This window comes from Balaenoptera borealis, assembly GCF_965194805.1.
Source record: "Balaenoptera borealis genome assembly, chromosome: 14".
NCBI lineage: Eukaryota > Metazoa > Chordata > Mammalia > Artiodactyla > Balaenopteridae > Balaenoptera > Balaenoptera borealis.
In genome coordinates this window covers 472,323-499,158 of record NC_138875.1, presented here as the reverse complement: position 1 = coordinate 499,158, position 26,836 = coordinate 472,323, and the positions used below count along the sequence as shown (strand labels likewise).

At 57.9% G+C, this 26,836-nt stretch overlaps 1 protein-coding gene across 7 annotated transcripts in view; it reads left to right on the top strand.

Moving 5' to 3' along the window:
* Positions 1 to 26,836, top strand: part of NFATC1 (nuclear factor of activated T cells 1) — a 100,972-nt gene that overhangs the window by 14,881 nt on the left and 59,255 nt on the right. For all 7 annotated transcript variants that reach the window (XR_014234460.1, XM_082355637.1, XM_082355639.1 and 4 more), the window contains exon 3: positions 15,343 to 15,502. Coding sequence is in view for 6 of the 7 variants with exons in the window: in XM_082355637.1 (XP_082211763.1) it covers positions 15,343 to 15,502 (160 nt within the window). In the remaining variant the exon portion in view is untranslated. The remainder of the gene's footprint in view (positions 1 to 15,342; positions 15,503 to 26,836) is intronic.

Genomic DNA, 26,836 nt, shown 5'->3' with positions numbered 1-26,836 from the left:
CCTTCTCCCGGCCTGTGTCTGTGTCTGAATCTCCCTCTGTCAGGACCCAGTCGTGTTGGCCGAGGGCCCACCCCAAAGACCTCACCTTCACGAATTCTCTCCTTTTTAAAGGCTTGTCTCTAGGGGAGGTCATATCTGAGGTGCTGGGGGGGCGCGGGGACAGACCTTCGGGGACAGGAGTCAGCCCATCACAAGGGTTCACTGACACGTGGGCTCAGTTTTTGTTCTGTTTCCTATAAAAGCAAGTGACGCTCGTGTCTGTGTTTTTGGCTTCCCTGCTCGCACCTAATTGCCGTCACTGCACTGTCGGTGCAGATGGGGCCTCGGCTCGGCAGTTCCCCGGAGGAGCGTGCCGGCTCCTGCACCAGCCCCGCCGGCGTTTGGAAACCACGCAGCCTCCTTCTCCCAGGAGACGGCTGCCTGGCGGGCGGCCTCAGCTCCTCCAAGCCCCGCGTTTCTCTTTACCGTCGTCGTCGGGGCTGCTGGTGCTCTGTGGGGTCCACTTACTCAGCCCGGGGCTTTTATTTTTAACTAAACAGCTTTCCCAACAGGTGGGCCACTAATGACCCCTGGCAGAGTGCTTTCTGCTCGAGGATTTTTATCAGGCGTAGACCGTGCACACGGGGCCCCCCCAGGAGGTGCACGGCCTTTGCCGTGGGGCTGCGGGGGCCTCTCCAGGAAGAGGCGTGTGTGACAGGCATGCAGGCTTCTTTCTGCCTGTAGATTCGGGTACTCGAGGCTTAGCGTTTTCTTGTTCCTGCTCCCTTCTTTGTTCTGGCGGCAAGATTGCACGGTAGGGCCTAGTGCCTTCCAGCCGTCGTGCCCACGAGATGAGGAGAGCGAACCGGTAGGGTTTTATTTGTTTCGGAATTTTCTCTGTTGTGCTCAGACCCTCTTTTTTTCCACAACTAAAGCACACATGAGGTAGTTAGAGCTGCCAGCGGATAATGTAGTTCTAGGCGCCGAATGAACACGGCTAAACCTTTTTGGAAGTTTGTGGCAAAGAAACAGTATGAGAGATGACAGTTTCTAAAGCATCGGACGGTGAATACTTCCTTTCTGCTGGCACATTTAGGAGTCGAGAGGTAGAGGAGCAAGGATTACCATGGTCTGGTAATCAGAACCTGGATTTAATTCCTAAATGTGGGAATTTTAAAAATCCATTTGGAGGCATTTTAAAATATAAAAACTGTTAATGCAAGCTGTCCTCTCTTTATAATTCTTCCTTAAGAAGAAGGATGTTTTGCAGCTAACCTGCTCAAGCACACAGGCCCACACACAGTTTAGGACCTTCTCATTTTCATGGACCATGATAAGGCATCAGTGAACCCACATCATCACGGCAGGTGCAAAGGTAGCTACCGTGTCTCCAGGAGCTGCTGTGACCAAACCCCACAGACGAGGTGGCTTAAACAGCAGGCCTTTATCCCTCAGGGTTCTGGGGCTTTGGAGTCTGCGATCCAGGCACCGGCGTTGAAGTCCTTGGGCCAGGACCACCCAGGGGCCTCGCCCTACCTTGACGGCCCCTGTAAAGACCCCACATCCAAGCGCGGTGGCCTTCTGACGTCCTGGGGTTAGGACTCCAACCTGGGACTTTTGGAGGGCCCAGCTCAGCCTGTGACCCCCGGTGGCAGATGGGGTGGCTTCCTCAGGACCTCAGCAGCGGGGAGCCTGCGGGAACGCGGGTGTTTCTGGTGGGTCGTCCTGCGTCAGGATGCAGAGCTGCTGCCTGCTGTCTGCTCCGGGGTCTCGGTGGTGATTCCCTGGTTGAGTGACCTGCTGCATTTATCTCTTGGTCCCAGAGCTCCGGGTGAGGTGTGGTGCTCCCGGCGTTCCTGTGAGTTCACGCCAACAAACCCTGTGAAGGCACCGCACTTCCCCCCGAGGGTCTGAAGTCAGCTTTTCCCACTGTTTTGGTTCCACATCAAAATATGTTTCCTGGTCCCTGGCGATGTGTTTCCGTGTGATCCCACCAGCTGGTGCAGGGGGGGTGGGGTGGGCAGCTGGAGGCCACGGGAGAAGAGAGAGGTCGGGGCACTCACCCGCGGGGAAGGTGGCCAGACTTCCTGCCCGCGGGGTCTCGGGCTGCCCAGCTGGGGTGCCCGGTGCTGACAGGCTCCGAAGTCTGGGGCGGAGGGCTTATCGGGACAGATCCACTTCCCAGCCTGCGGTGCAGCACCTCTGGGCACTCCTACTTCTGTCTTGCCAGTAAAAGGAACTTTCTAATGAGAAGTGTGCAGCATTATTCTCTTCCCAAGGAATTTGGGGGCCGTGGGATCACTGCCCTTTTGGGGTCTTTCTGTCTGTGCAGCATGCGTGGCTCGCCCCTGTGTGCGGAGCCTTCCGATAGGCCCACGGGGTCACAGAATGATGCTAAATTCTTGCCACAGAAGGTGTGTGAAACCAACAGCAGTGCTGGGTAGAAGAAGTTCATAGGTTTTAAATAAGAGCTTAGACTTATCTTAGAGCCTCGGAGAATGACGCTTCTGCTCCTAAAGCCTGGGAAACGCAGGTGACTCGTTTCAAGTGCTCCCTGTCCTCACGCCCGAAAGGCCACGAGCCTCTTCTGAAAGGAGAGGGTCTTCCCACCTCGCTTCCTTCTGCGGATGAGACAGCAATTCCGCCAAGGTTGGTGCCAAGCGGCGCCCACGATCGGCCGTGGCGGTGAGGGTGGAGATGACAGGCCGATTCCCGCTCCCGGTGGATTGTTTCTCGGTGGTGGTTTTCAGAGGACGTCATATTGTCCCAAAGGAGCTAAAGTTTAAATGTCCGTTGGTTCAAGCAAACGTACTTGAGCGTCTGCCCTGGGCGAGGGTGCTTATCCAGTGTCCTCGCTGTGTGTGTCCAGTGAACTTGTGTTTCCTTTAGAATAGGCTCGGGGAAAGTCCCAACTTTTGAGGTCTTAATGTCTCTGTCTGTGCCCGGCACAATCTCTGAATTTGCCTTTAAAGGGGCAAAGTTACACGAGGAATGTATAATACTTAAAAGGAAACTAGTTTTGGGAATGTGGATCATTTTAAGGTGAGTCTTTTGTAACAGCAACAGCACACGTGTGGAATTAAATTCCTATAGACAAACTTTGCTTTTGTGATTTGAGTAGTCAAAGAGTAGACTTTCTTAAGGGGCGAGGGCACATAATGAACAGGGTTACTTGGAGCTACCGGGTTCAGTGACCCGAGGGGCTGCATGTCCAAATCAGTATTTCAGATGTGGTTTCTTTTAGGTTTTTCGGTCCGATCGATGATTTTAATAGTATCCATAACCTTTATGCTGTGTCTAAGTGTTAGTTTCTAAAAGTCTGATGAAACTACTGCTAACTCTGATTGCATTTTATAAGTTGTTTGAATATTTCAGAGTTTATCCTAATTTGGAATAAGATTAAATGAAGCTGGAGGCTGGTAACAAATCCAACTACACGTCATTCCACTGGGGCACCCCTGGCCCCGGCCCGTCTGCACTCGGGTGGTCTCCATCGGGCCAGCCCATTCGGGCTTTTGGACCAGTCAGTCACTTCTGGGTTATTTTCCCTTTTCTGACCTGGCAAAGGATCTTCAGCCACGTCATCTGAAGATCACAAAAGGAAGCTCACTGGGGACTCCCCTGGCGGTCCAGCGGTTAAGACTCTGCGCTTCCACTGCAGGGGGCTCAGGTTCAATTCCTGGTTGGGGAACTAAGATCCCACATGTGGCACGGCCGAAAAGTTAAAAAAAATTTTAAAAGAGTACCAAAAAAACAAAGGAAGCTCACTGATAGTGAGCTTTAAAAAGAAGACAGTTTGGGGGGAGGTCTCTGCACAGTCCCCCTGAGCACTTGCTTACAAGACCCAGTGCCAGGGTCACATGTTCAGGCCCCACTAATAAGAGGTAGAGCTGGACTCACGCCGTGATTAGCTCACCCCGGAGGCGCCCCCTGGCTGGGCCCCTGCTCCCCGGAGCCCTGACGAGTTTTCGCTCTAATCGGGGGGCATCGGGGAGCCTGGGACCTTTCTCTGACATCCGCATCCTGCTCCCAGGATGCTGGTGGCTGCTCGGGGAGGGTGGGAGCCCAGCAGACAGAGGTCCTCACGAGGCCAGAGGCTGACCTTGGCCACAGGCCTGCAGAGGCTCCTGCAGGTGAATTCGGAGTCTGAGTGCAGGACCCGGGCTGTGTGTTTCTGCAGTTGTGCTTTCTTGCTGCAGGAGTATGTGGTCTCGCAGGCCCAAACCCTCATCCCCGCGGGGCAGGCTCTTTCTGGTTTCCCAGAGTTCACAGCTGACGCCAGAAAAGGTGCTCTGTGTACTGACTTCCAGCTGGAAAAATCAGCCTTGCAGATTCAGCTGTGATCTGTGGATTTGTGGCGGAGGGAGAGGCTTCTGCCCCACCTTTATGGCCCTTTCCCCAAGGTGTACGTGGAGGATGTAGGCCCCGATTTCTCTTTTTGATGTTGTTCTATGAATGTCTGTTTTTAGCCACGAAAAGGAGAAAGAGGATCTCAAGTACTTTTGCGTTCCTGGAGAGGATAAAATCATCTGAATCTTCGTGGCTTTACACACAGATGTTTAAGTCTAGCCATTGAGATCTGCCATGTTGGCTGATTCTGTAGATAATCCAAATGCCCACAGAGTTTCGGCTACGAAACCGGTCAGCTCCTGGCCTGGTCCTGCCCCGCCGGGCCGTCCATCCGTGTGCTTGTGAAGGCGGGGCTGCTGCGCTCAGGGGTCTCCCATCCCGGGGCCCCTTCCCGGGTCTCCAATCTTGAGATTCCCCAAACCGTGAGGAGACCCGACCAGGAGCAAGTGTCCAGTGACGACACGCACGAGTGACCACAGACACAACAGAATTGCTTTCTGCTCAGATGTTCTCCTCCGAGGAGAGAGTGGGGTGCTTGTCGGGGACCCCGCGCACCTGCAGCACACCTGGGCTGGGCCTCCGGGGAAACAAGGGAACGGTCCTGCCGGAGACCGAAATGTAATCGTGAGGCAGCGATTGTCCACCTTTAAAACTCGGCCTTCCGTGAAAATTAACGAGCAAAATTGTATTTATATGTCATGATGGGCTTCGCCTTTTAAATAAATGCTTCTAAAATACCTTCTGGAAGCTGGGGCTTGACCCACAGCATTGAGCTGGTTTTCGGTAAAGAAAGCGACCCGCATGTTGTTTTCCCCCCTGAGGTTTCCCGTCCAGGTTGGTCTGTGCTCTGAGCGCCCAGCCGGCAGCGGCTGCGCCAGCCCACGCGACTGGGACACGGAAGCGGTGCATTAATGACGCGCTGCGTTCCACTGTTCTCAGCGACGGTGCCTTTGTCACTCCGGCCACGTTGTTTTAAAGGCTTGCTGAGGTGGGCGGTTCTGTCCTCTCCCTGCTCAGGCTTCATGTAGATTTAAGCGGGCTGTTTCCGGGATCTGACCATTCCGCTCAAGCACTGGTCGTGCCGTGGAAGCCCCGGGGCCCCTGGGAACGCCTGATTCTCTCCCGAGAGTCGCTTCCCACAGGTGAGTGTGGCCACCTGCAGGGCGGTCACACCGTGATGATGCCTGTTTCCCCTGAGCCCAGAGCGCTGCAGGGCTGTCGGGACGTGCGTGCACCATGGCCTCAGCATCCCTCCCCGGGGACCTGGGCTCGGAGCCAGCGAGCTCGCGGGAGGCGTGGATGAGTCTCACTTTACAGATGGGGAAACTGAGGCGCTTGGAAATTGCTAGACACAAGACGGAAGACAAAAAGGCCGTAAGGCTCCAGTGGCCCAGTCTGGGGGTGGGGGGGCGAGTGTGGTCACTGCAGGACTCGAGGCTGGGAGGATCCAGTGATGGCCGTGGGCCCCCCACTGCGGGGGCGCGTCTCGGGGCTGGACGCGCACCTGTAGGCGGTACTGGCGTCCCACTGTTTTATTTCAAGTCAGATGTTACGGGAGGTGGGGGGAGGCGGAGTCCGGGGGTGCTGCGGTCACTCGCTCTTGGTGTCCAGAGACCACGGCAACGGGGGCAGCGCCCAGCGGGCTGTGCCTGTCGGGCACGGGGTCTCCTCCGGCCTGACCACAGGCTGAGCTCTGCGTCAGCGAGACCCTCGCTGGGGCTGTGAGCTTCTCTAGTCCTCAGGGAGCAACGCGCCTGATGCAGGTACATTCCTGTAGGTGATCTGAGAACAGCTTATCTATTACGTCCTGAGCCACTGAAGTCTGTTTTAAACTTAGAGTTTGGAAATGGAATGGTTACTATTTCATGACTGTCCAGGTTTTTCTGTGGGTCCCCTATTAAAACAGATTAAGGGTGAACTCTGGGAGTTGACCCCTGACTGTCCTGGCATCTCTGGGGAGAAATCAAATCCGAGTGTCAGTGTCATGGCTTATGTATGCCCCATCCTGCGTTAGCTCGGCGGTTCTGTTTCTTGGTTTTGTAAGCAGTGTGGCAGGTGTCAGCTGAGCTTTCTCAGGCTCCGTAATGACTGGTTAGCAGCAGGCTCTGGCGGCGTCTGAAAAGGCATTTGGGGCCTAGTAACAGTCACAAACACGCTGGCATCTGCCCCCTGTAACAAACGTGAGGGTCAGTGGAGCACAGAGGGACCATCCAGAGCTCAACTTCCCACGGGGGTCCTCACCAAGTAAACACTCCTCCACCCATCCACCCACCCACCCACCCATCCTTCCTTCCATCCACCCAGACATCCTTCCTTCCATCCACCCAGACATCCTTCCTTCCACCCATCCACCCACCCATCCATCCACCCATCCATCCACCCATCCACCCACCCATCCACCCACCCACCCACCCTTCTATCCATCCACCCGGCCATCCATCCACCTGCCCAGACATCCAGACATCCATCCACCCATCCACCCAGACATCCATCCACCCATCCAAGGCATGGGCCCTCCCTGTGCCCTTTGTTCCACTCCAAGAGTGGACGTGAGGGAAAGGCAGCGTCCTCCCTTGTCTAGACAGTTCTGGTCCCCGGGGACGGAGGAACTGGGTGCAAATGCAGTCGTCTAGTCTTGGGTCAGGAGGAGAAGCCCCAGTAGTTTGAGAAATTCCTCCAAAGTAGCTTATTTTCCACCTCAGCTGGATTTCTGGACAAGAGCTCTTTCTGTCCCACTGGGCTGCCCCCACATTGAGCTGTAGGAGCACCTGGTGTCCTTAGACGTGTCTTCTCTCAGGAGAGGGTTTAGGAGTTGGAGGGCTTGTTTTCCTGGAGAACAGAGGGCCCTGCAGCGATGCTGCCCTCTTGCGAGCCGAGGAGGAGACCCCACGTAGCTGTCCGCCCTGGGGAGGCGCTGGGTCCAGTCTGCCTGGGGGTCCTGGAGGCTGCCTGGCCCCCCCCCGTGCAGGTGCAGGGCGGTGGGAACGGTCGGGATGCAAGTCTGGACGGCAGGGCCTGAGAGGCTTACGTGAAACTGGCCTGTTTTTGGGGGGGACAGGGTGGGGGTGATGAGTGGTGCAGAGTAAGGATGACGGCAATCTTCCAGAAAGCTGGAAGGAAGTCTTAGCTCCTTGGAGTTCTCCACACCCTGTTCGGTGGAGCCACTAAAAGCAAAGAATTCTTATGAAATTCCTGAATCGATCATTAAGAAAAAAAAAGAATCTCTCCACGGTGGCCTTGCTGTTCTTGTTCTGAAAGTTCCAGGTCCATGACTGAGTTTGAATTGGATTCCTGAGCAGACCTGGGCCTGGCAGAGCCTCCGAGAGTGTGGAGAACGAGCAGTGGCCCTTCCTGGGCTGCCCACCTCCCGAACACGCACCAGGCACTAGACCCCATCCGTGTCCCCCCCCAAGTCCCCAGGGTACGGGGACAAGTTGGGGACCAGTCGGGGACAATTCGGGGCCAAGGTGGCAGCAAGGAGGGGTCTGGCACTGGTGTGACCCAGACAGGGCCTCTTGGGGGGGGATCCTGGGCCTCACGGCAGGTCACTGGCCGCAGAATCTCGGGGTGCGGGTGCCCTGCCTACAGCACCCCGAGCGTGGGCAGGCCGATATGGGGCTCTCTCCTCTCACCTCACTGGCCGCCTTGCATTTTACTGCCCGGCTCCGTCCCTTGGCCCCCTGTTCACCCACCAGCGTCTCCGTAAAAGCACTTTTCCAGCCTCCGGGAGTGGTCAGGGCACCTCCTCCAGGCCACCGTCCTCCTCGTGGCCAGCCCTGTCCCCGAGTCCCCTCAGCGCCATCTGAGTGACAGTGCAGAGGAAGCCGGTCCCAACAGCTGGGGGTGACCACCCGAGACCCCCGGGCATGAGTTTCTGTCTGAGGCCCGCCCCCCGCTCCCATCCCTCCCAGACCCATCAGACATGCAAGGCCAGCCCCGAAGGACTTTGGCCTTTCGTGGATCACAGCCAGCCCCTACCCGAGGGCTGTTCCCTGGGAGGGTGGGCGGGTGGGTGAGGATGCCACCCACGGCCCGCGAACCTCTGGGGGGTCATCAGTGGAGAGGCCGGCTGCGCCAGGGCGCCCTCCAGGAAGGCCGACCTTTCTGGCATGGGAGGAGCTTTCTCACCCATGCCTGGCGGGGGCCCCAGGGGGAGCTGGGTGGACCTTGGGGCGAGGTGTGTGGTCCCGGCCAAGCCTTGGCCCACGGGAGCCTTTGGGGGCCCGGAGACCCTGCTTGATTAAATAGCCGAGAACTGAGCTGATAACCTTTTTTAAAATTAGGGGGAGAAAGACAAAACAAAGCAAGTAAGTTAGGCGGCCGTGGGCTCCCGACCCTGGGAAAACGTGTTACTTTAAAGTTGGGGTGACGTCCTTCCCCTTCTGCTCTGGTTCTCTCTCTCATTCGGGCGGACTTCAGTCCTGCCAAGTTCAGAGTTTGTAGCTTCAGCTCTTTTAGAAACAGAAGAGTCCTGAAAGCCTTTACAGTTTTCTTCTAAGTGATAAGTCCATATGAGCCTTAGATCTCAGAAAATTCAGAATTGAAGGGATTCTACCCAAACCATCTGAACAAAAGAGGAGCCACCCTCCCCGGGTGTCTACATGGAAGAAGAACTTCTCAGCACAGGGGCTTTGCTGAGACTCTCGTACGTGGCACCTGGCGGTGGGACGTCCGGTGCACGTTGGTTCTCTGACGTTGAGTGGACAAGGCCTTTTTTCAGGGAGAAGGTTCCAGAAGGGCTCCAGGCTCGGGTGCAGCCAGTTTAGGGAAGTCACTGCCTCTGACTCAGAACAGTCACCAAGCTCTCCAGGGCAAGAACAGGAGGGTGAGAAAGTAGACGATTTGGGGGGTTTACAATTCATATCCTTCACTGTGGGATACTTTTTAATGCCGATAAACAAAAAGGAAAGTGAATCCCTGACAGTTCCTGGCCCTGGAATATCACAGTGGTAATCTGAGTGCCTGTTTCTCAGCTTCGCTCTTTCACTCTGTATCACAGAAAACCAAACTTGTACACGAGTCAGAGACCAGCCATGGCTCCCCGCGCCCACACCTGACTGACTGATGACTTGTGGTCCGCTTGCCTCACCTCCTCACCCACACCCATTATTTTGCGGTAAATCCCAGACCTCATGAAGTCTTACCCATCGATATTCAGCGTGTCTTTCAGAGATGGGGGCTCAGTTTTAGAAACAAATCATGACACCTGTAGATACCGTACCCGACACTGATACGTGATTTAAGAGAATCCCTTGGTATCACCGAGCAAGTGTCCAGACCCCCTGACCTACTTTCTCCGAGGTGGTCGGATTCCAGCTCCAGGCCTCGCGGTCGGCTCAGGTGCGGAAATCTCTGTTTTCCCCGCACGCGGCTGTAGGGTGCTCGGCGGGTCCCAGTCCGGGTCACCTGGCACACTCCTCTGTCCCTGGTGTTCGCGGTTTTTCCTCGAACTGGTGCAGAATCGGGGCCTTGCTGGGATCTGGCTCCGAGTTCTGGCGAAGTGGTGCGTGCCGTGCCCTCAGAGGCGGGCTCTGGCATCTCCGTGGTGGTAGCGGTGGCCGATGAAGTGGTTTAAATGGAGAGGCCTGGGGTGAGCAGGTCTGGCCCGAGCCCCGCCCCGCTGGCCATCGGGAGCACAGAGGCGCGGTGGGGACTGAGTGAGGCTGTCTGGAGCCCTGGGCCCTGCGATGACCTTGGTTTTGAATCACTGCGAATGGCCTCCGTCCGTCTGTGTCCCCGCGGTCAGCCGCGCTCCGAGCTGGGTCTCCTGTGCTGGAGAAACGTGTCCCTGTCAGGCTGCACCCGCGGAGACTGGCGGGTCAGCTGGTGTCCCTGGGTCCTGCTCAGGGGTGGGTTTGGTTGGTATCGAGACGGGTGCAGGCGGTCGGTGGTGCCGAGGTCAGAGCTGCAGTCTCATAAACACGTGCTCCGGGGCGGCACAGCTTTTGCTGAAGTGCGGGAGGCTGGCTGTGAAATCCTTTGTGTGCTGGAAAGACTGGCCTGGCCTCGCGGGTGCCCAGGGAAGCCCCGAGCGGGCGACCACAGTGGCCGGGCGGGGGGGGTGCCCCGGGCAGCTGGGGCAGGGCCTGGATGGGGGTGGGAGACACGGGCTGAGAGAAGTTCAGGTTCGTCTGGGGCTCTGCATGCCCGTGTGGAGGTGGGCTCCAGGCTCCAGGCCGTGAACTAAGCGTCAGAAAAGATCCTTCACCCTTTTCCTGCCTGAAGGAAGCACAGAGATTCGATAGGACACGAAAGGCTTTCCGGTGGGAAGTGGATGGTGGCAGCAGCTCCAAGAGCAGGGAATTCAGACGGGGGCCCCGGGGGAGCTCCCCGATGGAGGCCGTGTGACTCCCTTCCTTGTGTCACACGAGCCGGCGTCCCCAGCCTGGAGGCCAGGGCCGGCCAGGCCAAGCCAGGCTGCGTAACACCCACTCACAGCGGGGCTCCTGGTGGCTCGGGGAGGCCGTGGGCCTGGTCCACTCCTCGGCCCGGGGGGCAGGGTGATGGTGCCAGTGGTAACGGGTGGAAACCGCAGGCACTCAGCGCCGCCGGGGCACCAGTGTCGCTCCTCGGGGTGGGGGGGCGTGAGACACGGCCTCCAGCCTCTTCTTTAAATGGGAGCAAAAGGAACGTGATTCAGGTCCTTATATACCGAGTGCAAAACAGCCATTTAGAAAAACCTTCTATTTGCAAGAATTCCAGACTCGCAGAGAGTTGCAGAGAGATCTGTGTCCCCTTCAGCCAGTGTCCCCAGCAATGCCAAGCTGATATCAAGGACAGCGACCGTCATCCCGGAGCGGCCTTTGGAGACCCCAAAGGAGCAGGAGTTGGGGTGTGGGGGGCCTGGAGTCCCACGTTGCCGTTAGTCAAATGCGTGTAAGAGGTCAGGGGACACTTGAGAGGCCTGGAGACTTTCAGAGATGTTACCACTGGGGGTTCAGAGTGTTTCAGTTTATTGTTACCACGTGATGGGCACGTGTTGCAGTGTTACAGGAAGATGCAGCCTCAGAGTGCCCTTCCCTGTGTGGTTTGGCAGAGATTAAAGCCATCGGGCCCCTATGTTGGCGAGGCCGTGCAGGGGACCTGAGCCCCGGGAGGTGTCAGGAGCCCCAGGTGTTCACGCTCTTTGACGGAGGCTGTGGATCTGTGCTGAGGAAATGACCAGAAAGGCCACCAGGATCTCACGCTGGATGTTCGCATCTCTGGTATTGATAAGAGCAACAGATTGGGAGCAACCCACAAGTCCATCCACAGAGCGTCAGTCATCTACAGGACAAGATGTGGTGCTGAGATCAAACCATTTTTGATCAGTATGCTAAAATGCTCAACGTGTGATCTTTACATTAAAAAAGCCAGGGTGTCACACTATATATTTTATTTTGTTAACATCCATCCCTTTTGTGTAAAAATACTTACAGATATATGCCCAGCTGTGGAGGTAATTTCTCTGGCTGATTATGAGATACATACGTGTGTGTGTGTAGAGAATGTAAAATAGCTTCTGTTTGTACAGATCAGCTGGATCTTAGATTCGAATTTAACCGTGTGTTGTCTTGGCTGCGTTGAGTGTGACTTTTTAAAAAATCAAAGTAAGATGGACGTGAGTTTGAGGTTATTCAGCAGCCCTGGGCTGAGGCCATGAGAGAATTCTCCCGATGTGGTCCCCGTGGCGGCTCCTCTCCGGGTCGTTGGTGACCCCCAGGAATGACGCTCCAGCTGCAGGGCCCGTGAGGGGGTTGGGTTGGGACAGCGCAGCCGTGAATCACCGTCCTCGCAGCCGGGGCCGCTGCATCTTGGAACATTCCTTCCAGTCTTAGGCCTTTTCTCTGAATCAGAGATACATTTACATTTTTTGTGGAGCTGCCAAATTCATGCTGAAAATTTCCAACCCAAAACAATAATCTTCATTGTCTATATTACAATATTTATTTTGTGGACCATTCTAACTTGAAACTGTGCGCACACTGTGTTGCTGGCTTTGTCCGTGATTCAGGAGCCAATTATTTCCCCAGATCTATTCTATCGTGTTCAAGTGCAGAACAGCTCAGAAGATGCTTGCCCCGCGCGGACGGCGAGGGCTTGCACTTTCCGTCCTTCCTTTGCTTCTCTCTCCGTCGCACACTCTCGTTTTTTAATTTCCTGGGAGTCAGATGAACCTAACTTTTATTTTGTTTTTCATTTGTTTCTTTTCTATTTACAGCAAAGGACAGTCTTTTCACTTAGATCAACAGTATGTATAAGATAACAGAACAGATTAGTACGTTGGATATTCTAAACGGAGACGTGGTCCCCTCCGGGCGGGGTGTGCTGAGCTGGGCAGTTTGTCTGGGGGTCGGGGAGCAGCTCCCGTAAGATGCCAGTTACCGAGGGCCGACCTCGCGCTCGAAGCCCGTGGCTCGCTGGTCCTTCGTCCTGGCGGTGTGGCCGCATGTGTCGCTGATAACCACGTCAAGAAAGTGCTTCTGAGCGGCACAGCCCGGGAGACTGCCAAACGCATCACAGAGCTTCGCCCGCCAGGAAAGCTCCCATTCGATCGCTGTTTAGTGTTTCTCAGAAGCCACCTGGCATTTTGGGGGGGGGGGTGGCTCCTGCACTCAGCCCGTGACTTGGGCGTTTCTCTTGTCTGGGCATCTCGGAGTCTCCGCGCACACATGCGTCCGTCCCATTCTTCGTGGTCACATCGTCTTGAGTTTTCCGAGGCTGTACTTAGTGAGAACCGGGGGCCGGGGGGCATCTTGTTGACGTGGAATCAAAATGTAGACAGCAGACAGGGGCCTGGGGTGTGGGCAATGAGCAGTCCCACCGCCTGCAGTCTCGCTTCCTGAAGAAACCTGGGTTTAGGTTGGCCGTTGAATAGAGGGTTTTCAAGTGCAAGTTCGTCCTGGAATCTGACACGTAGTCTGGAGGAGGGGCTTCCCAGGGTTGGAAGGCCTCCCATGCAGACGGTGATTTTAGGGCCCAGCAGGGTGGACACGGGCTGAGGGACACACTCCAAAGCGGCCTCTGTGCCTGCATGGAGGTCCTGGCCCCTGGGGGGCACTGGTCTGCCCCACCTCCGCCGGCGTCTGACTGTTGGACAGGCCCACTTCACTGTATCTGCGGTGGATTCTAGTTAGGATTTTAAATTTCTCGCCGCATTGACTCAGATGCAGCCTCTTCTCACGTTAGAGCCTTTGATTGCTGCTCGAAGGTCGAGCTCAGGCCCACTGGGAGGCCCATCCGCCCGGGTGGCATCGGGGCTGGCGGTGTCCCTGGGACCCAGTGAAGACTTATAGTGGGATGTGGTGTGCGCGGCCTGTGTCCCGCCAGGCTCTCGGCACCAACGCGTGCTCTCAGAGGAGCCCAGCGGGCGGGGCTGCAGAACCCGAGGGTAGACAGGGCGCCCGCCAAGCTGACTCACCAGGAACTTCACGTGCGTGGCGAGATGATTCCGTTTCTACCGTCACTAGAAAACCACGAATGCCCCGAAATATACTGTCCTTTCCAGGAGTATTTTGCACGTTTTTTAGAAATTACATGTTTGATTCCAATTCAAGCTGATTTCTGGGCCTTTTCTCCTTTCAGAAAGTACCTTTATTCTATCTATTGTTTTGTGTTTTAAAACTCACCCCGATTCGTAGTCTGAGATGAGGCGGAGCAGCTGGGGGACGTCTCGGGGAAGCAGTGGACCGACTCCTTCCAGGCTGAGACGCCACGAGCGCCGCGTCCGTGTGTCTGGGCCTCTAAACAAAACACACCCTTCCCAGCCACCTGTCCCAAACGAGCCCCCAGCACGCACGGTGTCTCTGCTGCGTGCGTGGAAACGGACACACCAGCGCCAGGCGGAGCGGGGCGAGGGGACAGTGGTGCCCGGACGGTGGAGACTCCGGGAGCGAAGGCACCTTCGGGGCTGTGTGTGGAGGGCGAGACCTGGGCGCCTCCCGTCCACCTCTGCGGGGGCAGGGTGTCCCCACACTGCTCCCACCCTGCACCCCTCCTGGCCGGCCCGGGGTTGGCTTCCAGACACCTCTGAGGTCTGACGAGCAGCGTCTCTGTTGGGTCAGGTTCTGCATGCAAGACTGTGGGGACCAAGAGCCACCGCCCCCCACTGGGCTCTCGTTGTAGGAAGGCAGTGGGTGGACCGGGCCTCAGCTCCTGTGAGGACTTGGCGGCCTCTGCTTGCGGACTGTGGCTTTTTGGGGTCGGCCTTTTGTCTTTTTACAGGGCAGGACCCTGAAGCACGTTCTATAGGGAGAGCAGGACCTTTGGCCTCACGTGGACCTGGTTTCAGGGGGCACATGGCCTCCGTCTCCCGTCTGTACAGTGAGGCTGTCAGTGCCCCAGAGATCTGAGGTTGCCGTGGGCCTCGTGGACCCCTCAGGCAGGGCCCGGCTCACTCCCCTCTCCCCTCTTCAGCCTCCAAGTGACAAACCCGGCTTGCAAATCCGCCTTGGGCCCCAGGGCCGCTCCCTTGGTTCTGTGGCTCTTTGGCTGCAGCTCACTCGTGCCCTGGGTGGGCAGCTGCCCGGGTTTTGTGCACGGGTCACGGGATGCAGGGGCTGGCGAGGTTGCCGCAAACCCGCCCTCTTATCAGGGGCCCGGCGGCATCCCCGACGGCGCACTGCTGCCCGCAGCCAGCGCGTGGGGCAGAGGGCGTCGGGACCAGGCGGCCCAGTTCTCAGGCCAGGCTGATAGAACCGTGACTCTAAAAAGGTCTTTAATTCTGGAACCTGTCTTATTAGGGAGGTTAAATAATTTATAGGCCTATCGTGAAGGAAGGAGAATATTTTAAGGTCGTGTGGGAAAATGTTTCCATCTTATTCAAGAACCTTGTCATGAAGACCTGACAAGGCTCTGGGCGTCCATCACAACCGGGTTGCCATTGGCTGCGTCAGGCCATTATCCTTATTGATGGGGATTTCGGATGCAAGCCTGGCAGGCTGTGTTGCCCCTCAGGGCCCCAGAGCCTTAGGTGGGTCTGTGGTCTGCGGGAGGCCGTGGCATGAATGTTTAATGCTCTGTGTTCCATTTCAGCCCGTCTCTCCCTGCCCTCGACTGGCAGCTGCCATCACACTCAGGACCGTACGAGCTGAGGATCGAGGTGCAGCCCAAGTCCCACCACAGAGCTCATTACGAGACGGAGGGGAGCCGGGGGGCCGTGAAAGCGTTGGCCGGAGGACACCCCAGTGTGCAGGTATCCACTCTGCTCTGACCCCAAGTCCTGTCCCTGCTGCAGGGGCAGCAGCTGGGGCTGGTTTCATCCAAAGGCCACTTTGCGGTAACAGCTAACAGCGCCTTTCATTTTCTGTCTTTTTTTTTTTTTTAAATTCTCATCTCCCAACCAGTTTAGCTAAATATTTTATACACAGTCAAGTCCCAGTGTTCTCCTCAATACATATAATGGTACAGTGAGAGTACCTGCTCTACCGTGCTTGCTTCTGGAGCACATAGATCAGCTGTAATCGTTACACCTGAGGTTCCTTTTCGGTGGAACTGCTTTGGGGGAGCAGGCGATACCCTGAAGATTGTGGGGGGCGTGACCAGCCCGGCGGGGTTGGGAGGACTCCCCTGGATGGGGTTGACGGGGTGACAGCCTGGGCCTGGCGGGGTTGGGAGGACTCCCCTGGATGGGGTTGCCAGCAGGTCTTTGTTCAACTAGGAGGCAGAACGGCTGTAGCTTTTGCTTGTGTTTCCTGGTGGGTAACTGAGGTGACCTCGGTACAGCCTGGCTATTGGTTTGTCCCAGTGAACAATCCCCTTTATCCCCATGTGTCCCTGAGCAGTCATGTTTGACTCAGAAAAGATGGGAAAGAGAGAAAAGAGAAGCCAAGGGGAGACAGTGTGTCCAAGAAGATGCCCTGGGCCACCTTGAGGGCCCGTCTCGCTGCCTGGATGGTGGCCAGTGGGCGGCGTGGGCTGGGGGCTGCGGGGGATGGGGCCCACCTCCTCCCGGCCCTCCGCTCAGAATTAACCCCATCCCCCAGCTCACAGATGGGGGCAGACGGGAAGAGCGTGCAGCCCTGCTCTGCCCGCGGCCGCTGTTCCCCTCCTGCGTTGGCCGTGGCCGCCCACCTCCTGGGGCTGCTTCCCCACACGTGGCCACCATCCTTGTGGCACGTCTCCCCGCGGCTGTCAACAGAGCCTCGACCAAGGTCTCCTTGGGCCACGTTAAGATTTGTCCAAAGTGAAGTCCATCTGCACGGCGGCTGCCTCTGGTTTGGGGTTTTCAGAGGCTACTTTTAAAGACTCCATCCTTTCCTCTCTGAAGCCTTGGACCCTTTGAGGCGGTGGTTCCCAAAGTAAGCCTCCCCAGGGTCCCTTAGAGATGCGATTCTCTGGCCCACGTGCCCCACGGGGCCCCGGGTCTGCTCACCAGCCCCGGCACTGGGGTGCCGGCTGGGACCCGCCACTCTGCTCCTCAGCTGGGAACGCGAGGAGCGGGGACCTGCCGTGGGGGTCGGGGCCGGGGCGGCATCGGGGAGGGGCTGCTCCGGCCTCGCGGGGAGCTGGCGGGGCTCTGTCGGGGTGGCTCCGGGCGCCGCGCCCCAGCCTCACACACCCCGGGGGAGATGGGTGTACTTGGCGTCAGAGTCAGCGTGTTCAGAGCTGGTGTCCAGGCCGCGCCCGCCATCCCAAACCTGTCGCCCTCCTCCAGCCTGGGAGATACACGTGAACTCGCAGACAGGCTGTCCTGCAGGCGTTAGCATTTGGTCGTACGTGTCACCTCGTCAGCCCAACGTCTCCCAGCAAACCCCTCTGATGTGACCTGTGACCGTCCCCTTGGACGTGAGTTTGCCCTCTTGTCCTGGAACTGCAGCCGTACGGCGTTGATGGAGACGGTTCTCCCCTGTCTATCTACACCCCCGCCTGTCCAACCCGCTCCCCATCCCTGTCATTTAGGGAATGGTGCAAGCCGGAAGGGGAAGCAGCAGGGCACCCCGTGTTTGTATTTGATTACATTTAGATAAATAAAAATAAAGCTTGCGAGGGCAGGAGGGCGCAGAGACAAGTGCTGGTCGGCCAACGCGGCAGTCAGGGCCTGGAGTTTGCGGGGTGACGTTAGGGCGACATCGGAGGCTGTGCGCTCGACGCCCATTAACACCCACTTGGTTGGCAGCTTGACTTGGGAAACACAGAGCGGGCTCAGCAGCGCCCAGCAGCCGGCAGCCCTTTCAGGTCCCTCCCGGGCGGAGGCAGGTCGGATAATGCCTGCACTTAGCCAAGTCCATGAACGGTGTTTAAGTCCCTTCCTGCTGCGGTTTCCACTGGAAGAAAGTGCGTTGCTGCTGAATGGAAAAGACGTTACAAAGGTGAGGAAATAGGCTGTTCAATAAGGAGAAATGAAAATAAAGCAGCAGAGAAATAATGGCCAAAAGCCCCCGTTTCTTGTAAATTATATTGGCGAGGGGTGCTGGTCCTGGAGGGCAGGGAGCCTCGTGCCACGTGGACACTTCTGTCGTGAGACGCAAAGCGCAGGACTGAGGCCCTGAGCGAGGGCCGTCCCTGTCCTTGGCCTGGTGGCTGTGGTCCTGGGGACGAGGGCTTGCCCCGCCTCTTCTGGGAGCACAAGGAGCCCACACCCTGCAGGGTCACAGCACCGCGCTCCTGTGCCCACCGGGCAGGTGGCTTGGGCACAGGGTGGTGGTAGTCTCTCAGTGTAGACGAGATGGAGAGGATTGAGACTTGTGGAAGAATTCTGAAACTTGAAACCGCATTGAAAATATCTTAAGAGTGAATCCGCCAAAATTATTTCGAGTTCAGTGATGGCAGGATGGGAGAGGCTGCTTCTGGGTTTAAGCAGAATGAGGGCCCCTCCCCCTGCCACACAGCTGAACCGCGAGAGGAAACCAGGCCCAACAGAAATGTCAGCCTCTGTCAGCATTCCTCCTGCAAGAAGGTTAGTACTGGAGAGTTCTCTGATCTCTCTGCAGTAGAGGGAGTCTGTGTGCAAGGTGAGGTAGGCAGGTAAAAACAGGGGCTTTGGGGTTTGTTTTCTTTTTCAGTTAGTGGAGCACAGGCTGGATAAAAATAGAATTTGCACATAATTATAAAACAGATGAAAACAGAAAACTCTCTCAGTTGCTGTGAAAGCCCAGTAACCACAGAGTTTTATTCTGCGCCGTGAGCTATTTTAGCTCATCCTCCGACACCAGCGGCTTCTCGGAGCCTCGGCCGCAGGCCGATCCACGTGTTGGGGAGACAGCCGCCCCCACTGGCCGTTCTGCGGTCGCTGGTCGGAGGGAAGCCAGGTGTCGGTTCCGGGGCACCCAGGCCGTCCCTCGGAGCCGCTGTCACGTGGAGCTCAGAGGAGGCCAGCGGTCGTGGGGACCGCACCAGGGGCTGTTGCTGCCCTCCTAGGACAGCCAGCTCATCGGCTTGCTTCTGCATCCCCAGGCTTGTCGTGAAGTCGGGGGCGGCAGCCTTGTGTAGCGCAGAGGCCCTGCCAGGCCCAGGGAGGACTCCTGCATTTCCCGAGCATCCCAGACGCAGCGGGAGCCGCCTCCACCCCGCCGCCCCCTCCTCTGAGTCTAGGAGACGCGACGAAATGCAGAGCCTTCTCTCCAGGCAGAATCAGACTGAAATTTCAGAATAGGAGAGGACTTTGCATTCACGTGGTCTTGTCCCCCGTTTTCATTTGGGGACACAGATGCGTAGGGGGCTCGCCCAGCATCCTCCGGGGGCTGGTGCCGGGAGTGAGCGTTCCAGACTGTCCACCACCCAGACTTTCCAGAGTCCTTGACGGCCCTGGCGGGTGTGCCCGGCGGGTGCGTCTGGGCCCCCGAGGCTGCTGTGACGGCCCTGTCAGGTGCTGGCTCCCCTCCCCCGCGGGCTGGAGCTGGGTGGGTGCGGCCGTCCTCCATGAGGCCCCCGGCTCCAGCGGCGGGTGTGCGTGTGATGCGGCCACAGCGAGCGCCAGGGGCCCCGGGCTCTGCGCTGGCCTTTGCTGACTTTGTAATGATGGGACCAGGGAGGAAGGGAGTGTGGGTTTCCCTGAACTTTAAAATCGTGCCTTTTCCCCTACTGCCAAAGGATTCAGACACACGTAGAATCCTCCTGGGTGGGAGGCGTCCAGCTGGGGGCAGGGTGGGGTGTCCTGGCTCCCAGTGCCCAGGGCCCCTCGTGTCCTCGGTCCAGACCTTCTGCCACCAGCGCCCCGGGTGTGTGTGTAAATCCATGGGCCACTGGTTTAAGATGCAGGAGCCCCGGGATTTAAGATGCAGGAGCCCCGGGAGCTTCCGACGGAGATGCAAAGGCCTTTTCCGGTGGTGCCAGCAGGACAGAGCGACCCGGAGCAATCAGAGCTGGTGCTTCACACCGTTGTTCTGTGTCTCCTGAGCTGCAGGGCTCACACCGACTGTCCGGCGGGATGACTGCTGGGCCCCTCCCGGCCTCCTCGGCCCGTTAGTCTGCTCGTGGGCGAGGGTCTCTGGGTGCGGCGGCCCCTCCACCCCGGGGGCCAGGTGTTCTGGGTGCGTCTGGGGGCCCTCCCTTCCGTCCAGCCTCCCAGCCCGTCCTGCTCACACCCCGCCCCGCGTCTGCGCTCAGCGCCCGGACGGCAGCCGCAGCTGGTTCCCTGCCGTTGCCGTCAGTGGGTCTGGGCTGAGGGGGGAGATTCCCCCACCTTCTCCCTGGGGAGGGAGAGCGGAGGGCGTCGTCGGGCTGTGTGGAGTTTGCCTTTCCAGTGTCCTTGCTGATAACTCAGGGTACGCGTCCCCAGAGGGGTCCCTGGGTCCCCGTGTTCCCTCTCCGTCCGAAGAGAAAGCTGCAGCTCCAGGAGGCCGATACTGTCCGCTTCGCTGTTCTTCCCTGCCGCGTCCCCGTCTCCCTCCTGCCCTCCTGGGCTGAGGGGGGAGATTCCCCCACCTTCTCCCTGGGGAGGGAGAGCGGAGGGCGTCGTCGGGCTGTGTGTGTCCTGGGCTGTTGTCCAGGCCTGGCCGTCCCTCCTCCCTGCCCGCTGTGCTGCATCCCTGATGCCTGGTCCCCGTCCCGAGGGCAGAGGTCCCTTCCGGGAAGGTCCCCGGTTCCTGCCGCCCCGTGGGGGCTGGGGGAGTGAGCTGGGGGTCGTCACGACCTCTGACCCAGGGGTCAAAGGATGAAGCTCTGTTTACCCAGTTACCAAAATAACCTGCTCGATAGCATCTAGCCCGTCACACAGGAGGCCAGGCCTGTGTGAATAATTAATAGGTTGCAGAAACGTGAGACTCGGTGGAGGCCTGTCAATTCCTAAACAGCACTTTAGGTTTGTAATTTGTGTTCCTGTCAGTTATGAGTGACCAGTGTAACCCCTGTCCGGCCGGGTGGCTGGCGGGGGGATGCGGGGACCACCCTGGCCCAGGCAGTGGGGACCGGGAGGCCGGGCTGGCCCAAGGCAGGGTCCCGGCCCCGGCCTCGTGCCCTGCGTGGTGCAGGGGCCTCTCTTTAGGGTGGTCGGCTTTGAGGCTCAGGTTTGCCCCCATAGACCAGGACAGGTATTTTTCTATTATGTACGACGTTTGAGCTGACACCGAGGAAGGAACACACCAGGAACCAGTCATTCTTTCCAGATCGTTACAATCAGCCAGTCGGCTGTTATCACTTTTCATTTCCTGTAGCACCCCGCACCCCTGGGTCCAGAAGCATCAGCATTTCAAGAAACAGGCTTCCTGGGAGTGTCTGAATACTGCGGACAAACAGCAGTGCTTTCTTTTATCTGGTGTCCACAGCATGCTCTGTTTTACCCAAAGCTTCGCTCCATTTTTTGTTATGGAAACCGGATTGAGACGGGATCGTTAACCTGGAAGCCAAGGTTTTCACAAAAGCCAGAGAAACCGGTGCTAGTGGAAGAAATTCCTTGGGCCCAGGGAGGAGCTGAGGGCCAGAACTGCCCGATAGCAGCAGCCCTGCTCCAGCCCAGACCCCACCCACCACCCCGGGAGCTGAGACAGCGCTCGGACGCAGGTCTGGCCCTAGCCCGGACCCCGGTCGTCTGGCAGCCAAACGCCGCTGACCTGCCCGTGGGGCAGATTAATCTTTTATGCGGCAGCTGCCCTCTGCTCTTCCAGCAGCATCTGGGCAGGTGGCCGTTTCCTTCTGGGCCGGCCGCGCACACAGGCCTGGACAGTCTCACTCTTTGTAGACACACCTGTGTCGCGGGAGCTGCTGCCATTGTTCCCGCGACACAGTGGGCTCTGCGGAAGCTCAGGGCACCGAGCGGGGGGTGGGGGGGGGGTTGCCATTTGTGTTCCTCCCAAAGCAAAGAGGTGCCTGTGCCTGCGTGGTCTTGGTAAGGGTGTTCAGTGGAGTCGCACCGTGTCAGCACGAGAATGCAGTGAAGGTGCCAGTAATAACAATAATAGGAAAGATAGCTGGGATTTTGTTGCTGTCTGCTGACACACGGCACAGACACTCGGTCTCAGGTACGGCACATTGGTTTTTAAACACCTGTTTTAGAGTTTCATTGGCCAGCAGAACTGAGGACAGCGCAGTTCAAGTTTTCCTGCAGCCGATACAGTCACTGGGGGATAAAGTCTGCGAGTAGCTCAGCAGTGGAAACCTTTTCAGAGCAATAAACAACATCGTCAGCCTCCAAAAGTCTTCTAATTCAAAAGCTTTGGCTTCTGTGTTCCAGGCTGCGGAAATTTTAGAATAAAAGTCGCTTCGGGCACAGAACCTCTGATGATTGTCCATAATTCTGCTATGGTTTCTGCATTATCCCAGGAGGTTTTCCTGGTGTCTTTTGAGGACAGAGCCGTGTGCCGGACCGTTTCAGTTCAGAGCTATGCGTCTGCACCCCGGCCCCATCGCAGCTGTCAGAACACTCACACGCGGTGCAGGTGGGAGGGGGGTGGGTGCCAGACGGTGTAACGGAGATAATGGTGAGAAACCACCGTCTTTGATAAAAATGACAAAATAGGGAAATCTGTGGCCCTGGCCGGCCCTCCCCTCTGACCGGGGCTCCATGGTCTCCTGGGGGCCACACCACGGGCGGCTGAGTCCAGTACCCTCGGCTGGGGGGTGGCCCGGTGGGAGATCCCCGCTCCGTTTGCCTCGGGGCCGGGTCTCCCTCCCGCTGGCAGCCCCCAGCCTGCTGCTGCGTGCAGAGCCCTGTCCTTCGTCTTCGGGCCAAGCTGTCCGCGGGGAGGGCCTGCCGGGCGTCGTCCTCCTGGGGCGCCACCCAGCACAGGGACGTCGGGAGGTGCGCCCACTGCGCAGCCTGCCCTCCCTGGGCAGGAAGAGGACGAGGGCCACGGAGGCCGCGCCGGCCCGAGCTCTGGGGCCCAGTGTCTGCGCCCGGTTGGCAGGCGGATGGCTTCGAGCAGCGACCGCGTGTCCAGGTCCCCCTGGCCACCCCTTCTCCTGCTGTGCGTTGCAGACGGCGCTGTCTCTGGGGGGCGCTCTGGGTTGGGGGGCTGCTGGCTCCCTGAGCGCGGGCCCCGCCCAGCACGCAGCTGGGGAGCCGCGAGCACCCCGCCTGCACACTCGAGGGTGCGGCGGCGCCGTCTCGCCGAGCCAGGCTTCCAGTCTCCTTCTCTTCCACGGGTCCGCGGGACGCTGGGCTCTGGTCAGCCCAGGTGGCCAGCTCGGCCCTGCTGTGGGCCGGGCCCTGCCCAGCGGGACTCATGATGGTGCCGTGGTGGCCGTCCCCTCAGCAGCAGCAGGTGCCCGGGCAGGGCTGGCCCGACAGCAGGCCAGTGACCGTCGCGTGGACGTGTGGGTGTCTGACAGACAGTGCCCTCGGCCCGCACAGCGCCTCCGTCAGCCCTCGTCTGGGCCCTGCCCGAGGCCACCCTTTGGGCGCTGGTGATAAACACCAAGGGCCAGGCCCTCTGCCCGCCCCGTAGGCCTTGGGGGTGGCCACTGCCCCCGTCCATCGTGCAGTGTTTCCAGTGAGTTCAGAGAGGCCGTCCCGGGGAAGGAGGGCTCGGGAGCACAGCCTTGGCCCTGCCCGCCTGAGGTCTGGTCTGCTGTGAGCTGACCGCATGCCCTGGGCCTGTCCTCCCTCCCGGGCCGTGGGGGGCAGCGGGCGCCCTGTGGGGAAAGCTCTCCTGTGGTTTTGGAGACCGAAAGCTCACACGACACAGTCTCTTAAGTTAATCCAGTACTGGGAAAATTGGGGTTGAAAAAAGTGGAACCAGCTTGTGAGCTGGATTTTTTCCTTCCTGCAGAGTTCCTTTGGGTATTGTGTAAAGATGCAAATTTTACATCTGGGTTAAATGCATGATTTCCCTTTAAATTGCCTGCTGCGCTGTGCACAAGGATCTCTTGCTCGGTGTATGTTTGTACCATCTCGAAACTTAGTGGAAAGTAATTTCCCTCAATTAACTGGTCCTTTGTACGACACTCCTGCCACTGTGGGCTTGCGCTGTGGGAATTTCAGCACCGAGTAAATTTGGCCTCAGTCATTCCCTCCGCCCGTCATCCTGCCGTGCAAGAGCGAGGTGAGCATAGCAGCTAAAAGCAAACATTTTTATGTGTAGGAAACTCAGCAGGCCTTACACCTTGAAAATGGAATAGCACATTTTGTTTAGTTTAGGTTGAAGCAAAGAGAGGTCATTGTTATGACAGGTAATTTTATAAATATTATTTTGACAGATAGTAGAACGTGCCAGGGGCAGAAAACCCATGCAGTGGAACATGTGAAGTATTTAAATTACTTCTCTTAAAGTGAACTTCATGTTTTAAATAATAGATGTTTACCTTCTGGGTTAAACCTTAAATATTCCCATTTTCACTGAAATGGCATGTTTTTAAAAAGGCAAAGTTATTCCCACAGTCCGCTGCAGCCTACGTGCCGTCAGAGCAGGGCCCCAGTGTGAGTCCCGTGGGATTTGAAGTTGTCATTTTCAAATCGTCTGACCCCGGCCAGGCCATGTGCCGGCCTGGGGGCTGGGAGGAATATACGCCTTGGCCACACAAGAGACAGTCTTAGCCAAAGACTCATTTACATATTCTTGTATTAAATGTCACAAAATGGAATACTAAGAGGCAAAATTTGTTTCTTCATCAGTCTCTGATTTTATTTTTACATTTCCTGTTTTAAAAATGTAGGTCAAGTCCAGCACAGAGTACAGGTTTCTTAGGAGGTTCGTTAAATTGTCAAAAGACTGGACTCACGCTCCCCAGCAGGGAGAAGTTGGGTGGACCCGGCAAGCTGGTCCTGGTTCCCCCCCAACTGAACTCTGTGTGTGTAGAGATGCTCATGTGTCCACACAGGAAACAAGCTCTTCAGTTCAAACAGGAGCGGCGTCTTGTTTCTGCAGAATTAAGCCATGTTAGCAGGACCCACCTTGAAATGAGCATCGGGAGCTGGGTGGCTCCTGGCGGGTTCTCTGTGTGACGGCCTTAGAGCAGGAACGGCTCTGCACTGGCCTTGAGGGAGGCACAGCAGGCCAGGACGACAGCGAGTGGACGGGTGGGTCTCTCGGTAAACTTGATGCTTCCGCCAGTTCTCTGCTTGCCACGGCCACTCGGGTTCAGCCGCAGGCCTGAGACCGACTCCCCTCCTCTGTGCACATGCCCATCAGACACTCATCTGGTCCATATGGGCCAGACACCTGTGGGTCAGGATGATGAAAGCTCGATTATTTTAATAGGAAAGAACCACTTTGAATATGAGCACATCCATGGGTGCTTGGAACCACGTCACAGATGAAAACGATAAAAATAGGGAGCCTGACGCATGAAACTCCTGCTGCCAGCCAGGAAATAAGATCTTCCCGACCAGCTACAGAACTCCAGAGCAAGTCTGGAGAGCGTGTGCGTGTGTGTGTGTGTGTGCGCGCGTGTGTCTGAGTGTGAATGTGCATGTGTGTCGGTGTGTGCTGCGTGTGCGTCCGTGCACACCTGTCCTACATGGAGCTCCTCCTCGTCTCCAGAAAATCTCAAGGGTGACATTCAGAACCCCTGGGAGCCACTCCACAGCCTGCGACAAACGTGGGCTGTTCAATATTAATCGGGTGCTACAGAATGCTCTGGAGATGCCCACAGACACCGGACACCCGTGGTGAGCTCGTGTGGGGGCCTCAGCGCTGCTGGACGTTCACCTGTAGCTGTAAATTCATTCATCGGGGGCTGCGGTCCAGCAGTGGCCAGTCCTGGCTCATGGCCTGCTGTCTCCTGCCCACAGCTGCGACACCACGCAGACCCCGTTGGCCGGGAGACGGGGCGGGGTGGAAGGAGCCGCTGACCCTGCGGGGGCCCCGCCCTAATAAGGCGCCACCAGTGGCCTGGCGCCCAGGCACATCCTTCCCGGGGGCCCCAAGTGGGTGGCGCGCGGGCCCTGGCACCCTGCTTGCTGAGTGCCTGTGAGTCTCCCGTGAACGGGCTGTCATTGTTTGGGACTGTCTTCTGAGCTCTGAAAATTTACACATGGCTTCATCTCGTTCTTAAGTGAAGTCGGCGCAGTGCTGGGTCTTGGTCAGCGCGGCCTCGATGAACGGTTGGCTGCTGACTTGAGCCACACTGGAAACAGCAGGCGCTCGCTTCTCTGGGTTGAGGAGACATTTGTTCCCAAACGCAGGGACGGAGGAGAGCTTGGGGAGGCCGCAGTGGGGGGGACGGGGCGGACGCTGCTATCTGGATGTCGTAGAAAGAAATGGAGAACCAGCCAGGGCAGCATACAGTGAGTTCTCCGCAAGGAAGACAGAGGGCGGGACACCCAGGCCAGAGAAAGCGCTCAGCGCCCAGCACTGGACCTTCCAGCAAAATGCCGACTTATTCGTCTGGACGGAGCTTCAGCTTCCATTCTAACATCCCAACTTGGAAAAATGACCCGTAGAGACGGAAGCAGGATCTCGGTCACCGCGGTCAGCTGCAGCCGGACCGGAGGTTTCCCGTTTCTTCGGGTCACTGACGCATGCCCCTCCTGTGCTCCCTCGGTCACCTGGCAGCCTGGCCCTTTGCGCTGTGCCCCGGCCCCCTCCGTGTCCTGAGCCAGTGCGGCTTGGAAGGTCTTGGTCATCCAGTCTGAGCTTCTTCCCTGTGGGCTGTGAGGTGACCGTCAGGGCGCCTTCCCACAGGGCAGAGACGGAGCCCGGACGGGGCTCACGGGGCGCATGGACCCGACCACAACCCCACTGCGGGGCTGGGTCTTCCGTGGCTTCCGCGCGGCCGCAGGGCTGGGAGGGGCTCCCGACCCCCTGAGAATCCCGCGGGGGAGCAGGCGGGTCCGGGGCCTGCAGGTGGCCTCGTTGGCACTGCCGTTCCAGGGCCTCTGCTGCTGTGGAAGTAGTGACAGCGCTCTCGGGGACGGCACTAGTTTGGCCCAGCAGACTGCGTTACAGTTGCTACCTGTTGTCAGAGCGGCTAAAATTAGTCCAGGGAGAACGTGACCACAACGCGAGAAGCCGCCCAGCTGTGCTGACTGAGCCTTTCCGCTCGTGGGGCTGCCCCTCCCGCGGGGGTCCTGCGTCGGGACCCTTGGGGGCTCTGGCTGGACGCAGGTCGCCTGCCTCTGCAGGAGGAGGGGCTGAGCCCCAGGGGTCCTGTGGAAGCTGCCTGCTTGCTTCAGGATTTGCCTCTTGAGCACAGTCAGCTGTGACCTGGACGG